The sequence below is a fragment of the Accipiter gentilis genome, chromosome 7 (assembly GCF_929443795.1).
Source record: "Accipiter gentilis chromosome 7, bAccGen1.1, whole genome shotgun sequence".
NCBI classification, from domain to species: Eukaryota; Metazoa; Chordata; class Aves; order Accipitriformes; family Accipitridae; genus Astur; species Astur gentilis.
This window is the reverse complement of record NC_064886.1, coordinates 16,855,628-16,872,510: the sequence shown is the minus strand read 5'-3', so window position 1 is coordinate 16,872,510 and position 16,883 is coordinate 16,855,628. Positions and strand designations below refer to the sequence as shown.

General features: G+C 36.4%; 1 protein-coding gene across 4 annotated transcripts in view; it reads right to left on the bottom strand.

Annotated features, from left to right (window-relative positions):
- The window catches only part of CLIP1 (CAP-Gly domain containing linker protein 1), a 73,723-nt gene that overhangs the window by 24,379 nt on the left and 32,461 nt on the right, over positions 1 to 16,883 (bottom strand). For 2 of the 4 annotated variants that reach the window (XM_049805445.1, XM_049805446.1), the window contains exons 6-16: positions 16,587 to 16,784; positions 16,108 to 16,211; positions 13,889 to 13,949; positions 8,393 to 8,497; positions 5,929 to 6,873; positions 4,474 to 4,590; positions 3,404 to 3,461; positions 3,080 to 3,163; positions 1,871 to 2,027; positions 1,058 to 1,223; positions 748 to 963 (exon numbers count right to left, since the gene is read on the bottom strand). In XM_049805445.1, the coding sequence (XP_049661402.1) occupies positions 748 to 963; positions 1,058 to 1,223; positions 1,871 to 2,027; positions 3,080 to 3,163; positions 3,404 to 3,461; positions 4,474 to 4,590; positions 5,929 to 6,873; positions 8,393 to 8,497; positions 13,889 to 13,949; positions 16,108 to 16,211; positions 16,587 to 16,784 (2,211 nt within the window). Of the gene's footprint in view, positions 1 to 747; positions 964 to 1,057; positions 1,224 to 1,870; positions 2,028 to 3,079; positions 3,164 to 3,403; positions 3,462 to 4,473; positions 4,591 to 5,928; positions 6,874 to 8,392; positions 8,498 to 12,693; positions 12,727 to 13,888; positions 13,950 to 16,107; positions 16,212 to 16,586; positions 16,785 to 16,883 lie in introns of all 4 variants that reach the window. The other 2 variants (XM_049805444.1, XM_049805447.1) reach the window with 2 other exon arrangements.

Genomic DNA, 16,883 nt, shown 5'->3' with positions numbered 1-16,883 from the left:
AAATTTTCTCAATGTAAATTACTCGGAAAGAAAAGCCACAAAATTATTTCATGAGAATCTAACTGAATTAAAATGCAAGGAGTTATATTAGATACTGACTTCCAATTCTCAAATTCACCTTCTGGAGAGAATTCTCCTCATGATTCTGTCCAAAACATTGTCATAACCCGTTCAAAACACCACATCAGTGGTGTATTTAAAGTTAACCTGTGTGCCAATTTATACACTAAATATTTTGCTAAGCATAAAACAAAGAATATAGCAAATAACTAACAAGGGATGAAAGCAAGCAGTAATGTCAAAGAAACAGGAGAAAAAATTTACTAAAGTCAAGCTACACACTAAATAGTTGCACATAATATGGGATCATAGTATTGAACAAAATTTCAGGTGTGTAACACTTTAAAATGAGATAGTTCATAACATATTTTAAAAAAATTAATGCATTTAAAAACCAGAGAAGAACACTTGGCTCCAACTGATTGTGCTGAGCCAGATATCTATGAATGTAAAATGTTAACATTAAAGAACTGTATTTCATGGATTCTTGTGTAATCTAGAGAAGACAGCCAGTTAGTCGTGTATGCTTCTTTTCCCTTACCAATATTAATCTACCCTGGAAAAGTTCAAAAAAGAAACACTGCAAAAATCTTACTATGAAATGGTGAAGCCAGGCAAAAAACAGTGATTCACCAGAACAGAAAGATTTAAACTTTAAGTTACTTGCAAAGTAACAGATATACATACTTTGGCCTGTTCTGCTTGATTTTTCAGCTCCTCCGCCTGTTTTTCTAACTCATCATTTTTCTTTTGTGCAATTTTCAGCGCCTCTTCTGCATCCAGCAACTTCTGCTTAAACCCTTGGATATCTGCATCATGTTTAGTGATCATCTCGGAAGTTTCTTTTTCATACTTTGCCTGAAGATCCTTATACTGATTCTGGCTAGTCTCGATTTGCTTTTTCTGAGAGAAGATAAAACAATTGGAACACAGTTAAAGAAGCAGTGATACAGTATTTTGCACATAGTTAGCTAGTGCTTTTTAAAGTTGTTCTTACCATGTCTGTTAGTTGATCCTGCATATTTTTCAGTTCTCCTTGATGAATCTTGAGAGTTTCTTGCTGACTCTGCTCAGCTTTCTGTGTTGTCTGCTCCACATTTTTCTGAAGCTGAACAGCCTTTTCATTTGCTTTTGTAAGCTCAAGTTGTATTTGGTCCAACTGCCTAAAAGACCAAATAAAAGAACATTACTTTTTGCTGACAGCATGACAAGCAGAGAGATGAAAGACTCTAAATTATGCTGAAGTTCTATATTCTGTCCAAGTATTTAGAAAGAGATTTAATTACTTAACATATAGAGAATATTCTGCTAAATTAAATATACACAAGTGAGACTGAGCACTTGCTCGTGTGCAGACCAACACAGCTGACAGTTACTTTGCCCCCAGGGGTTTTGTAAAGGTAAAGAACAACTATTTTACATATAATTTTTATTTGAAACAAAACACATTTTCTTTTGCTAGACAAAAATGTGATGCAAGTCTTTTATATATCCAAATCAACCAACCTTATCAAGTAATCAAATAATTAGGAAGCACAATCACAAAACAGTCTAGATTTTTAAAAAGGTCGTTTACCCTGGGCAATGAGAAGCATGTTACATAAGAATTTTAGAATTATAAACATTAGATGCTCTCCAAATCACTCTGAGGAGACTGTTTTGATTAACTTAGTTTGATAGAATAAGTTCACTTGTCATATCAGTGCGACACTCAGGAGCATCTTGTTCAGGTATTTACAAAAAGATAAAAGGAGAAGCTGGGAGTGCATGAGTAAAGAAATGTGAAAATGTTCTGACAACAAGGGAATACCTTTCTTTTAACCGAAGCTCATCATTCATTTTCATAAGCTGGGCAGAGCTGTCTCCTGAAGACTTCATGATCTCCGCAATATCATTTTCAAGTTTGGCTTTAGCTTCAATCAGTTGCTGTTCTCTCTCTTCTCGCTCCTTCAATTTCTTCTCCATCACTGAGCAACACAAAGGCTGTTGTTAGACTAGTAAATTTAAGAGAAAGGGTATGCATAGACTAGCTAGAAAATAGTAAAGAATATCAACAGAGCAATATGAATGCTAAAGACCTTGCAAATTACCCCTTTAAAATTAAAAATTATGTTTGTTTGAACTTTGAACTGTTAACTGTAGCAAAAGGTTAAGAACTCTTCAGAAATCGTAAAAAAGCAACTAGTCAAGAAATCTTTCTTTCAGAAGTGATTGACTTAACTTCAGGCCATGAGAAGTGGATACGAGTTCTAACCATATCAGAGGATAATCAAGCAATGTAATAAGAGAGGTATGCACATCTTACAGGCGAGACAACTCACCAGCTATTTAGTAGAGCAGCAGAAGACATAATGCAAGCAACATGAAGCTGCAGTGAAAAAATTACTCAGTCCAGGGCAGGCACTGCCACCAAGGGCAAAAGGAGCCTGTGGGATGACTTCTACAGTCCCAATCGCACCTTGAAACGCTTGCTTACGGGGTACGTAATCATTCTTAATTTCTTTCTACATTGATTTTAAATTGAAATGTATAACTAGACATATACACCAAGACTCCCTCCTATGAGATAGGAAGGAGGAGACAACCAGACTAATGTACACTCTTTTTTATGTCCTTAAAAAGAAAACACTACTTATGGACTTAATTCACTACTGTGAATTAACTACCTTACATTTGTCATGCTTCAGTCTGGTCCCCAAGCCTTTTCCTGGTATCTGACCATCACCCCAGCATGACTTTACTGCAACGTCAAACAAGAATTTAACTATTGATTTGGAATACAATCAGCCAGGAAGTTGTCTGCTTTACTGCACTGTTTCCTTAACATTATCACCATCTTGCTACGTCAATATGCACAGTGCCACAAAAGCTGTTTTCTGCCTAGAAAAAAGTCTTTCTTTTGAAGGCATATGCATTTGTGAAAGCATTATACACTATGATGTGGCAAGCTGAGCAGGAGGCATACGAAAGCACAAAGCTGATGCACATTTCAAACCATTCCATTTTATTACTTCCTTACCAGTCAAATTAGACTTCAGCTGTTCCAGTTCTGAAGACATGAGTGCAAACTGCTCTTCTTTTTGGTTTAGTTTTTTTATTGTTTCTATGCAAGTAAAATTTTGAAAACAAAGTTAGTATCTACTTAGATACAGACAATTCCACCTCCTTGCAAGGTATATTACTCTTAAGAAGAGAGGCTGCAAGTAGTCCTGTCCTTTACATAGCTGCTGAAACTGCTGTGCCACCAGGTGTAAATTTCAAAGTGCATTTAAAAACCCCCTTTATTTTGCAGCATTTATTTTCTGCAGCCTTTCAGTTCTTTTAAGTTCAGCAGCAGACATACCTTGCATAGTTTGTTGAATGTTTTCTGCTTCATCAGCTGCACTAGTAAACTTGTCTTTCTGAAAAATGGATAAAAACTTAAGGTAAGATTTGGTAACAGCAGTATAATTCAGCCACTGAATTTATATTAGGTGTTTTTCAAGTACAAAATAGAACAGTCTTCACTCTAATCATAAATAGATCTGAAGTTTTTGAATTACAGTTTAGCATAGATATATTCGGCAACATAAAGCGAGAATTTTCCCTTGCCTTGGTTGCAAGCAAGTCCCTAAATTTTCAAAATAACTTCACCATCAGCTAGCATAGCAACAGAACTGCAGCCACAGAGTCCAGTGTAGGAGATGTGATTTCTGGGCTTCTCAACACAAGAAGCTATCCATGCTGCTCATAGGCTGCACAGTGGACATCTGCAATATTGTGATCAATCTCATACCAGTGTCTTCCAGCTTTACCAGCAGGAATAGATACTAGACTATGAAGAAAAGGGACGATACTGAGGAAGACAAGAAGGAAGACTCTTCCAAGTCCAAATATTTGCTACGGCCATAGAAAGATTTTATCACAGGGACAGTAAAACCTGAAAGCATGTCTTTTTGTTACTGACTCTGGTGTAGTTTCTCAGGAGAATCCCACCCAACTACACAATAGTTGCAAACCTAATTACATTTGCAAAATGAGAAATCAGGTGAAAAATGTATTAAAAAAAAATTTGTAAGACATGCATATAGTGAGCATTAACTTGTACAACATTTATAAACAAGGCCCACATGCTCCTTAATGAGTAGTCTAAATTTAAGCTACATGCTGCTTTTGATTTGATTTAATATTTTATCTGAAATCCATAAACAGGTGAGTTCTATTTAGACAAAACACCTGATAACACAGAACTCAGGTGAAATGCTCTTTTCATTCTGAGATGGATCCTGTTAGTCACAAACCTTTGCTTTCTTTTTCATGAGTAAAATAGCTTTGAAGACCTTTGCTCAGAGTTGATCCTCAGATTTCAATTGCAGTCTCACCATGAAAACCAAAATCCAAAAGATAAAGACAAAATTTTGGGGTATTACTCACCAAAACTTGAAGTTCATTTTCCAAAGAATCTTTAACTTGATTTACTGCACTCAATTTTTTCTCAAGGTCAAGAAGCTTTTGCTCTTTGCCCTGCAGTTCTTTGGCCAGATTACTAGCCTAACAAAGATGATGAAATGGAGTAAAATAAAATTACAAACATGAATGTAAAAACAGGAAAATTAAAAATAGAATCTGAAAGAAATAACTATAATATTAAAATCACTGTAAGATGAAAAATAAAAAAAACTGAAGAAGAACAATGTGATGTATTAACTGAGTGAAGCTGATTTCCACCGATGACTACATCACAGTACTAATTGCATCTTGCAATATATTTGAAATCATTAAAATTTGGTTCTCTTGGAATTAATGGTGAAAACATTATTTAATGGCAGACATTTCTGAGTACATTTAAAATTTCCAAAGTTACAGCATCAGTTGAATTAACGTTCTTGGTTCTTTATTGTTTTAACCTTTTTTATCTGATAAATTTAGCATTTATGTTTCAACTGGCTATTCAGACCAATACACATACGATGATGTAATTTTTCAAAAGGCTCTACCACACCAAGGGGTAGTACAGAAATCCAGTGTGACCTCAAAAATAGAGTCAAAGGTCTGTAGAAATCCAGTATCTTGGAACCATCTGTGAAGAGTTTAGGAAAGCTATTTCTGTTTACTTTCCCACTACTCTTAACAATTAGAGCTCAAGCTTGTTAGGTCATGCATAGATTGGGGGTGTGGGGGAACTCCCAAAGTGAGATTATACCTTAGCGCTTTTATTCCTAGCTGCAGTGGTGGAACAACTTTCAAGTACTGAATGCCATGCTATCAACTTTAAAGAGATATTTCATCTAAATCCAAGAAAAATCTTGGTAAGATGTATCACATTGCAGTCTGTGCTTCAAAAATACTGTGAAACAGTGCCTAGCAACACCACTGCACATCCTTGACTTAAAGAAAAGTTCCATCAGGATCTTTTTTGCTTTCTTTTATTTTTAATAGCCTCTTCCATCATCTTGTTTGATGAGATGCAAAGTAGTGAAGGTACAGAGGAAACACTTCCTCACTGAGCCCCAAGTCACTTTTTTTCTGAATACCTCTACCACCAAAGGTTAAAAACTTGTATATTAAGGTATGTGGATTCTTCTCCAAAACAAGTCAAACTAACTTTTCCATAACACAAAGCTTTCAGCAGAAGCATGCCAAAGCTTGCAGCAAGAAAATGCAGAAAGAATTTCTTTTTTTTTTTTGCTTAGTGGTGCTGACTGACCACTAGAAACCTGTTTAGAGACATGACCCAGTTAACACTTTTCTCTAAACCTCCTCAGATGGTACTATGATATGCATTCAATAAAACTTGTTTTTTCTGTGATGTTTGCTATAGCAGATTAGAACAGTACAAATGTAAAATAAAAACAAAGTAAAAATAAAAGGATGGATGTTGATACAAACCTTGCTACTTCCATCAACCTTTTCAGTCTCTAAATTCTGAATTTGTTTCTCAGCTGCCTCAAGCTGCTTGCTAAGTTTCTGGATTTCCAATTTACCTTCAGAATTGGCTTTCTGAAGTGCAGCAAGGTCCAAAAGCTTTTCTTCAGCAGCTTTGATCTGTGGTGTAAGACTATCAATAACTTTGGTTTGTTCATTGTACTTGGCTTGCAGTACCTCTAGCTCCTTTACCTTTATTTCAGCTTCCTGTAATTTGTTTAAAGTGTCTTCCATTTCTACTAGATGCTGATCTTCCACACTTTCCAGTTTGGTCTTCAGGCTTTCCAGGTTTTGCTCTTTCTCCTCTGTGACTGCCAACAGTTTTGCTTTCAGTGATTCAATCTCTTTTAAATGATGAGATTTTTCATTTTCTTGTTTCAGTTTTAAATTTGACATTTCATTTTCATAGTCTAACTTAATCTTCTCAATCTGAGTCTTTAACTCTGCAAATTCTGCTGTCTGAGCCCCTACACCTTTGCTGAAAGAAACTTTTAGTTCTTCCATTGCTTGCTGATGGGAGGCAATTGCAGATTCCAGCTTTGACTTCCATAGCTCTATTACATCTGAATTCTCCTTGTTGGCGTGATCAAGCTTAGTTTTCAATGATTCATTTTCTTTTGCCATTCTCTCATTTGATGCTGAAAGTGATTTGATCTCTTTCTGCAATGCTTCTTCACTAATTCCAAACTTCTCTTTCAGTGAATTCATCTCATTCTGATGTTCTTTGCTAACTGCTGCCATTCTTTCTTGCAAAGAACTTATTTCTTGTAACAAGGAAAGAGAAGTGTCCACATCATCCATGTGTTTACTAGACTCTAATCTCCCTCGAAGCTCAGCTACTTCCTTCACCCGCAATGCTAGATCTCTTTCTAGTTCCATGATGCGAGATTTTTCTGATACCGTGGCCACCTATTATTAACAGCATATTAAGAAAAGAAGAAAGAATTATAAAAGATAAGTTTAATAAAAAGACACTTAGGCCTCACTGAAAAGAAACCACCCAGTGTTGCAAACTAACATCATTAGTGTATTCTTACCAGCAATTTGGATTAGAATACCTTTGAGTTTTTGTCAACACCTATTTCTGTGGAAATTCTAAAGAAACCTTAAGTAAAAGGAAATGCTGCTTTTACATGGAAGGCTGTGAAACAAGACCAACCATTGTTTCACTTATGTATAAATGACTGCTTTAAAAAAGGAAAAATGTCCACATCTTCATATTACATGCATATTGTGGTCCTCTCTAAAGGTGGAATTTAGTTAAATTAATTTTTCTGAAGTTATCTAAAAATAACAACTTGCTAAACAACTTGCAAACTACGCTTATGTATATTATCAATGTTTAACAAAATGTTCCTCAGAATCATTTAAAAGCAGACTGAAAAAGAAAGGAGAACCCTGAGGTCTTTATTTGTTGAAATAACTGCTTCCAAATTCATCTCATGCCAGCTATGGGACTGTCAGAGAAAAGTACAAACACATTTTTAGCCTACAAATCCTTTGAAACTCCTTCTATATCCACTCCAATTTCCCTCTGAAAAAGTGTCCTCACATTATCTGAGCTTTCACTGACTGTTGAAGCAGCTTGTGGAATGGAAAAGCATACAAAGCTACCATAATTATTTCTAATTAGGAAGCTACTGTTTCAACCTCCTTATTATACCAACATCCTGAAAAAACTATTACTTACCTGCAACTCCTTTTTAAAAGTACTTATTATAGAGCACATTCTTGGTTTTATAACATTTATCCCTACCTCAACTTCAAGGAAAGCTGCATGTATGAGCGTGAGTATATATATAATCTCCTTAAGACCTGACATCTGCTGAACTTCTGACTTGGGACAAAGCATGTCCAGTAATATTTTGACAGGCAACAGCATTACTAATGCTACTGGGATATCCATGAAACAATTATGTCACGAGTGGAAAAAAAGAACTAAAAAGCCACTGCAAACCATGATTTAGCAAAGCAAGTAGTACCACAACTATTTAAGACCTCAGAAATCAAGCCTCAAATACTAAGTTTATGTTAAAAGCATTGGCACAGTCGATCTTACTTTTTTTGGATTTAATGAACTTTGCTACTTCTAAAAATGAACCACTGAACACCACTTTATGTCAATTCACATTCCCATTTGCTACTTTTGACTTGGAATCAAGTATTAATTTTGCAGTTTTAAGACATCTTACCTGAATTCTTCTGAAGAAATGAGTATACATATACAGGCATACACACACGCAACACATTTGAGCAACAGCTCAAAATGAATGCTAATTTTTAAAGTGTTCCAGCTATATCTATAGCAGGTACTGATCACGGCAGGAGCAAGGATCTGTTTCAGCATGTGTTATACCCAGCAGACTGTGTCATCAGAATCTTCCACAACACAAATCAGTCTTGTTATTTAAATAGTGAAAACCATTACCCTAGTGTCTTCTAACTCTCTCTGGAGTTTGTCAGCTTTGGTCTTTTCAAAGAGCAGGCTCTGTTCAAGCTCCTTAATGCGGGCATGCTCCAGTTTGGTCTGCGTCTGTTAGTAAAAAGGGAAAGGAAGAGAACACAACGGTGCCACCATCACATGCCAGCACAAGAGGAGGAAGCCACATGCAGGCCGTGCTGCCAGAATCTTCTACCAATGATGAGCAGAGAAGATGCAGTGGATAAAATGAACAGGGAAATGCTATGGATGAGAAAGATGGACTGAAAGTGTAAATGGACTGACGTGTAAATAAAATAAAAAAATGTAACAAAAATAAATCACAAACGAAGAAATATGAACAAAAAAGTTTCATGCAGCCGAGTAGAAGTTATTTATCAGTACATGAAGTTTTCAGCACAAATTAGAATAGTTATGTAAAAAAATATATATGCGTATATATATCTATGCCTGTTCTAAGAGGATATTAAGTCCCTTTCCTTGTCATCCCTCGTAACTTTTTTCTTTAATGTATTTGGCTTAGTTTACAAATGGTTTAGTTATTAACCAGGGGACAAAAATTCACCACTGAAGCTCATGTGACAAATCAAAACTTATAACTTTTTTTTTTTTTTTTTTTAATAGTAGCTGTATGTCAGATGTCAGCCATAAAAATCCTTTTGGACAAGATCTGGGAACATTAAGGTTCATTTGTCACTATGGTATGAATTATTTGAATAGAAAGAATGGTTGTCTATAACTGCAGAACCCTCTTAGTTCTTCCTCCTCCTCCTCTTTCAGGAAGGAAGCAAACAACAAGTAAGATTCTCTAAAACCAGGTAAAAAAGTGATTCAGTCTGGTTGCTCTATAGTTACTGAAGTCTAAATACACTGAACAAGATGTGGATGTAAGGGAAAAAAAAGTAAGATCTTTATAACAGGCTCCTAAAGAGAAGCAGGAAGCAGATGAAGCTAAGTGAGCAGGTACCTCCTGCCTTTTGCTTATAAAGAGGTAGAATTTTTAGCAAGAACACAGAATATTGGATATTCTGGCTTGATACCCAGATACTCCCAGAGGCTCACAAGAGAGCTTGAAGTTTGAGAGATGCAGGTAAAGTCCAGCAGCTAGTTCAAATCTGACCTTCGCCTCTGAAGTAGGGAAAAGGTGGGTAGGGGAATAAAAGAAAAATACAAGAGGTAAGGACCAGGTGCCATGCTTGTTTCTGAAGTGCTGAGATTCGAGTATTTTGTCAATCTTGACAGGTCACTTAGTTTAGGTTTACTAAACAATTCAAATTAAAAGGATTATGAAAGTCTATTGTTGCTTCACAGTATCTTTTCCAAAATGAGCAGCTTTTCAGGGCTTGGCATATTGAAAGTAAGGTGGATGTCCAGAAGACTGAATGAAGTTGAAGATTTGTTTATCAACTGAAAAAAGTTCCATCCATCAGTCCCGATGAAAGTTCTCCACACAGCTTTACTGTAGACGTTAATTTACTGCAGAACAAAGTAACACAGTAACCCAAAACCCTATGAACTACTATTAACAGAAGAGAGTCCTGCAACCTGAACAGCTACCCATTGAACACTGGATTGAAAGAAACAAAAAAGGCAGGAAGACGCGTGAATAATTCCAAAGCCACACTGCTGCCAAAGCCACAGTGCAGCAGTGTGTGCACAGCTGGCAGGACACTGCTGCTTCTCTGATCTTTGTAATATGATATTTAAAAATCCCTACAGAACCACGTTATTTATAGAGTGACAAGCTGATTAGTACTGCCTCCAAACCAGCCGCAGCAGTTAAAGATCTTATGTCGTTTCTGCAGAGCAAGTGGGATGGGGATGAGCCTCTTGTTTTGCTTCACGCCTGTTCTCCTCCAAACACAGTATTCCTTCTGACAGCATCAAGTTATCTTCTTTCCCAAAAGCATGCAGACATCTGGTGGTTTAATTTTTTAAACATTTTTCCAGCTGAAAACAGTTGGCTGTTTTACTATGTAGTTACTAGGTCCAAAATACTAAAATCCACAAACACTAAAAGTCACTTCTGAGATTCGTCTATTTTTTGAAATTCCATAGCAGATTTGTTTCTCTATCGGTGGAAGATCCTCAGTGTATATGGGGAAAAAACCCCCACGAGAACCCATAATATTGTTTTTGCCTCCCATAGCCTTTGAAAATGGAACTAAGCATTCTAACAGAAATAACAATGTTTTATAAGTGGCTATAATTCAGTTTCCTCTCTGAGACAGGTATCAGTTCCAATCCACAACAAAATTTTAAGTCTGAAAAGTAATCTATTTTTTAAAATTGAATATTCATACCTTCCTTGCTCTAATTCACCAAAGGGATCTATTAAAACCCAAGAAACCCCAAACCTGATAGTTGCAGGATTCTCCCAACATGACTTTGCAAAATATGCTACCTTAAGTTTTTCTATGCTTCATAAAACCCAGAATATTTTGATCATTAATTTTATAGACATTGCTTTACTACTGCAAAGGTCAGATATACCATCACTGATTACTGGGGATTTTTTTAATCCCATCTCTTATATATTACAAAGGGAAATAAGTTAAAATCCTACCCTACCAAAATGGGAATAAAATTAAAAAAAAAACAACCAAAAACAACAAAAACAAAACCAAAAATGGCAGAGGTCTTTGCTAGACACCTTTTTCCCCATTTAGGGCATGAGGGATTATCCTTTAAACAAGTCTGATTTCCGAAGGACAGGTTCCAGTTTCCCTGAGGTAAAAATCACTGCAAAGTTTTGAATCACTCAAATTTCTCTCCTGATCCTCTAGAGAGAAATGTCTAAATAATTATGTTTCTCTTTGAGGAAACCCAGAGCACAGTAAACTGAGAAAAACAGAGTACTACAAAACGAAGAATTTGATTGTAAACCTTAACTTGGATGGAAAAAAACAGAAAAGAAAAAAAACCAACCACCAAACCCAACAACAAAGGAAGCATCTTCACCTTCTCCAAAGCTTTGCAGTTAGAGTAACAGGGAAATGGGACAAGCCTTACACTGCCTTGAACCTTAAAGTGTTCCACTCAAACTTCAGAGACCAGTCATCAGCTATTTTCAGCACTTGTATATTCTAGATACTCCTTCACTTCAAAATAAACCTTACTGTTAAGTTTTCCATCTATAGGTCAAACTGTGAAATTGTGCTGAAGCCATAAATGCTGATAATCAGTTCTAGGATAGGGGCAAGACGACCTTCAGTCCCTTCGTGCAGGGATAACAATCACAGAACATGACTGAGATTACGAAGCATTAGCCTAGAAACTAAGTGATCACCCACTTCTCTCCTTTAGAGAGTGAAGATATCAATTTATTTATGGAAAAATTAGAATAGGGAAATCAGGAGTAAAGATAGGATTAAACAAGGAGTGCACAAAACAAGAAAAAGGAAGGGCACATGCAGATTTACTTCTAACACACCGTGAGCCTGATTGGAAGAATAGAGGAGACCCAGATCGCTGAAGTAGCTTCGCAAAAGGAACACCTAAGAATGCACAGCAGGAAACCAGTTTTAGTCTTAAGAACTTCCTATCTTGGCTGGGGATGCAGGAGAGGTGGCAGCCTGGGATACATTTTCCTGAGTCCAATCAAAGAGAGGGCTTTTAAATTCCACTATTCTGAGCTATGGAAGCAAGAGGGCTGCTTAAACGTCTTGTAAGGCAATTTCTGTTATCCAGTAGCATATATTTTTCCTACATAATTCAAAGAGAAGCTACATGAAGATACAGTAAAACCAGACAGCTTTGTACACTAATTCTTCAGATATTTTAAGCCATCTCTCCCCTTAGAATTTCATGCCAAAAAAAGGAAAAAAATAAGGGGAGGTGGGGAACATACCGATTTTTTTTTTTCCTCAGAAAAATTAATCGGCTAATTGCATACTGCATCTATTGAAGAGCAGTAGGAGCTCATAGGAAAGCATGCAGAATTTTGTGAAGAAAGCAACTAAAATCCTACATTTAAATAAAAGACATTTCAAGATACTGGACTGTCATTTTCTACAAGCTCCTATACTCTTCAATTAGTTGCAAAGTTTTTGACCCTAAAGAATTCTAATGACACATTTGCCCTCTCTTCAGTTAATGGGGATTACAACGTTTAGTCATTACACACATTCTTTTTGATAAATGTTGTAATTGCTCTGAAAGCAACATGCACACAAATACTAGAGTCAATGTTTCAATAACAGATTATGCAGTTAGTGAATAAGTATAAGCATTTTCTGCACACAATCTGTTAACATGGGACATCTCTGCACATTTAAGTGCCCTCTTACATTTTCTGGGTCTTCCGAAATCTGCCTCTTTCGCTATCAGTAAAATTAAAAACAAACAAACAAACAAAAATATTTCACCTGCAGACTTAGCACTATCATTCCAACACAAACAACAGGATACATTTCATTATCTTGAATTCAGTTTAAACTCTTGAAGTTATGCAGCTTGACAAACCAGAGTCTTTAAGATGGTTTGCCATGACTATCAACTGATTTAACAAAAAATAAAAAATTAAAATTTTCCATGAACTAAGCAATAAAAGGAGCATTCTATGAAGAGTCTAGGTAGGTATCTTAAAATGAATGGAAGACTAAAATAAAAGAAATGTTATATGAAATGAATAATTTTCATAAGGCTAGCACTTTGATCATAAATGGTTCACAGGAACACAAGTTAATTAAGTTTGTACTTTATGTTGTGCAAGAAGTTCTACGATTTTTCAGATTGGACAACAACAGAGTAGAACAACTAAAAAGGATCTTGCTCTTTAATTTGAAATTTGGGATAAAAATTGGCAGGGTTCAAATATCAGAGAGTAATCCTTCATTTAATGTTTCCTATTCTGATTGTGTAATAACGTACTGTGTTTTAGCCCAGCATTATAGTTACACAAACAGTAGAAAGATAAAAATTGCACACATTAATTGCTGTTTAGATTTTGTGTACAATGACTCTCAGGACAAAACATTCTTTGGTAATCAATCTTCCCTAAGGAAAGCACAGGGATTATTCAAAAAAATGATTGAAGACTAACAGAACTAGTCTTCAATATTAATTTTCAAAGGCATAAATATTAACTTGCAATGTCATAACTTCAAAATGATTTTTTGTTGGTGGTTACTTTTAAGCAATTTCAGAAACATCAGTAAGATATAATGTAAAGTATCAAAAAGTAGGGTTTTCTATGAATTAATTTAATTACTTTAAACAACTACAGCCATTTCACAGTACAACCCTTGCTAAAGTGTGTAACTGAATTAGGGGTGCAATCCTGTAGTTTCAGGACTGTTAGCTTACTCCAGGACTGCAGAACTGGGAATCACTTTCATGTGCTTTACATATGCTTGGACCAGTGTTGCATCTATTAACCATTCCTGCCCTTCTGTTTTAGAGAACAGTAGTACACTTAATCTGAACTGACAGCATTTCTGTGTCCTATTATATATCCTGTTTACAAAGCTGGAGATGTTTTACCTCTAGGTCTCCTTTGGTAATGGATTCTTCTTCCACACGGAACTGAAGGTCTTCAACTTTCCTGTGGGGACAATTAATTAAAATTCAGATAACTTTGAAAGAAAATGCTTTCAAGCTAATATTTCAGTGGAAATCAGAACTACAGCGACATCATTCTCATTGTACCAGAAAATTGCAAGAAACATTAAGGAGAATTCTCTCACAGGAAGCATTAGAGAACAGGAAAGCTGCTGTCTTTAAGACACACCCACTGACAAAGTAAGGCATCAGTCTTCCTGCAGCTCTACAAAGGAAGTATTTTGTTGCATTTTCTGGTGAGTTAAAAAGCAAACCTTTAAGTCATCACTGATTCTCTCATTCCTTCACCCTTCTGCACGTCCTCAAAAGAGGAGAGCTAAATGAACAGTTTGATCTCACATTCTGCATATTCTACCATTCACCTAAGAAACAGTCAGAAAGTTAGGACACATCCAAGAAACTCATGGGCTTTCTAGAAGCATGCTCGTCAACTTGCATCAAAACTCTAGCATAGAGAAACATGTTAGGTGTCAACATGAACTGCAAGATGCATAATGGGAGCGCAAGCAAGAACATTAACTTGCCTTGCTCATACAGGAGTCTTAGAATGAGAAGACTGAAGTGAGAAGCTACTGTCTGACTTAAAATTTGCAAGCAATTATTTCTTCCCTCCCCTGAGTCTGGTATACCCCAGTGAACAGGAGGACAGATCTCTTCCTTTTCCCCTTGATCCTTTCAACACTAAGATGTTGCAAAGGAAGAGACAAGCATGTCATCTTTCCTTGAATTACACACGTTGCTGGTGCCTGCAGCTTGGCTGACAAACATAGAAATCATTGCATCAAAGGGAGTTACAAGTGATGGATGTCTAAAATAAAAGGACAGCAAGAACTTACTACTGGAAGTGGGTCTCACCAACGTGCTTTGGGAGACAAAGGATTAAAGATTATTTGACTTCAAGTCACTGCTGAGACTGACTTGAATACATATAACAGAGAACTTTCAAAGTAAATAAGTCTACAGTGGTTAGGAGGAAGGAGAAATATTACACCGCCGAAGCCGTGAAATGTGAAATGTTTTCCCGGCTGCAGGATGTCACTTCGGTGAATGGGTAGCAGGCGCAGAGCAGCACTGCCACGCTGCCTAGCAACATGCTGAAGGTGAGCTCAAGGCCATGGAGGATTGCGGTAAAACAGCCCCCCACTGACCTGGCATTCAGCAAAAGTAGGTCCACAGCCAGGCTACCGGAGGTGCTGCAAAGCTGCTTGCCTTTTCTTTTTTTCCTTTTTTTTTTCTTTTTAATTTTTTTTAATTTAAAAATCCACTGCATTTTTTCATAGAAAATAATTCCAGACCTAACTCTACTGCTTGTTCTGAAAATTCAGTTAGAGTGGGTCCCATAAGAAGGCAGCATCAAAGTTGTAAAGGAATTACCCCCCCGCCATTGCATTTTCTCATCTCTGATTTCTAGTTTTACGTTGACATCTGACTGATTTCAGGGACACACACAAGCCTACACAGCAGACTCACAATGTGTTTCTAAAGACTCTCACTTTTCAAAAGCATTCAAATCCACCAAAACAGTGTATCAGATGATTTCCTCACCCAATCTTGTCCCAACAATTTACCAGATTATTTCCTTTCCTAACCTCACCTTACCTATTTGGTAATCTCAGTTCCTTTCTTCAAGTGGTTACAAAAGGCAATTAAAATAATGGCTTTGATGATCTTCCTGTAAGAGACAAACCCTACCTAGAAGCACATGACTAGTAGTAATAAATTATTCACAAGAGAACTAAACTGTAAATTTTTAATCTAGCACTGTCAGGAAATGAGATTATAAAAATTTTCATTCTGAAGTGGAAGAAGAGTATTTCAAGAAGGTCAGGCATGATCCATTCATTTCATATGAGTAGGAATAAAATCCTTCATAACAGAAAGCAATTATAAAAGGAGTTGCAGGAAATTAAGCTATAAGCAATAGTTACAGCTTCTAAAAGAAGTCCACTTTCTTTGCCTTTCCCTCCCCAAATTTAAGAGTTTCTTTCTTAGTATTAATTTTAAGAAACTGCAATATGATTTTATACAATAATTATCCCTATCTGCATTATTTGTAATTTGTTTCATATTTCAAAGTCACCACAGCATTTGCTTTTAATGGAAAGTTTATTAACAGTTATACTAATACAGTGTTCAGTTACCTTTTCTCTTCCTCAAGCTGATTGAGAAGCTCCACTTTCTCCCTATCAGCAGCCTCCACCATAGCTCGTAGCTGATCCATTTTTGCTTCCATCTCCAGTACATGCTAATTAGCAAGAAGAATAAGAAAAAATTCTTGGAAATTTTTTCCAAGTTATGTATCTACACCTCAGTAATCACAATTTGGTAAAGTGATAGGCCAAGGCACAGGAATGTTATAATATTCAAATATGCATATAATGAAAGAAAACCATCGCTTATTGAGATGTGTGGAGAAGTTCAATCAAAATTAGTTAAATGAAATAGATTTGCTATCTCATCAAGCCAAAGCTCCCACAAGGAAGATCTCATAGGTATGGACTACTTTAGTTTTAGAACACCATCTCTTACTCCCAGGCCTTTTGAATAAGAGAACACAATTTTGGAAATTAAGTCAATTGTCTTAAAGCCTCTATTTTAAGAACAGCAACACCACTCTTACCCGATCATGTCCATCGCGAACAAGTGCTAATTCCTGCTCTATTTCCCCTACATGACTGGTTGCTTTTGCAACTTCTGCCCTCTCCAGGTCCCTTTCTGCCAGGAGCTGTTCAATGTGTTGCTGCTTCTCTTTCAGTGCCTCCTGTAGGGCTGTGGTACCAGAAATTTTTCTTGCATACCGGGAGGATGTTTCTGTCAACTTCACAAAGTAAGTAAGTTAAAAAATCATTCTGTATCAAGTGAAAACAAGGGATATCTCCAGACTTTACAAACATTGGGTTAGTCAAGCAAATGCTTT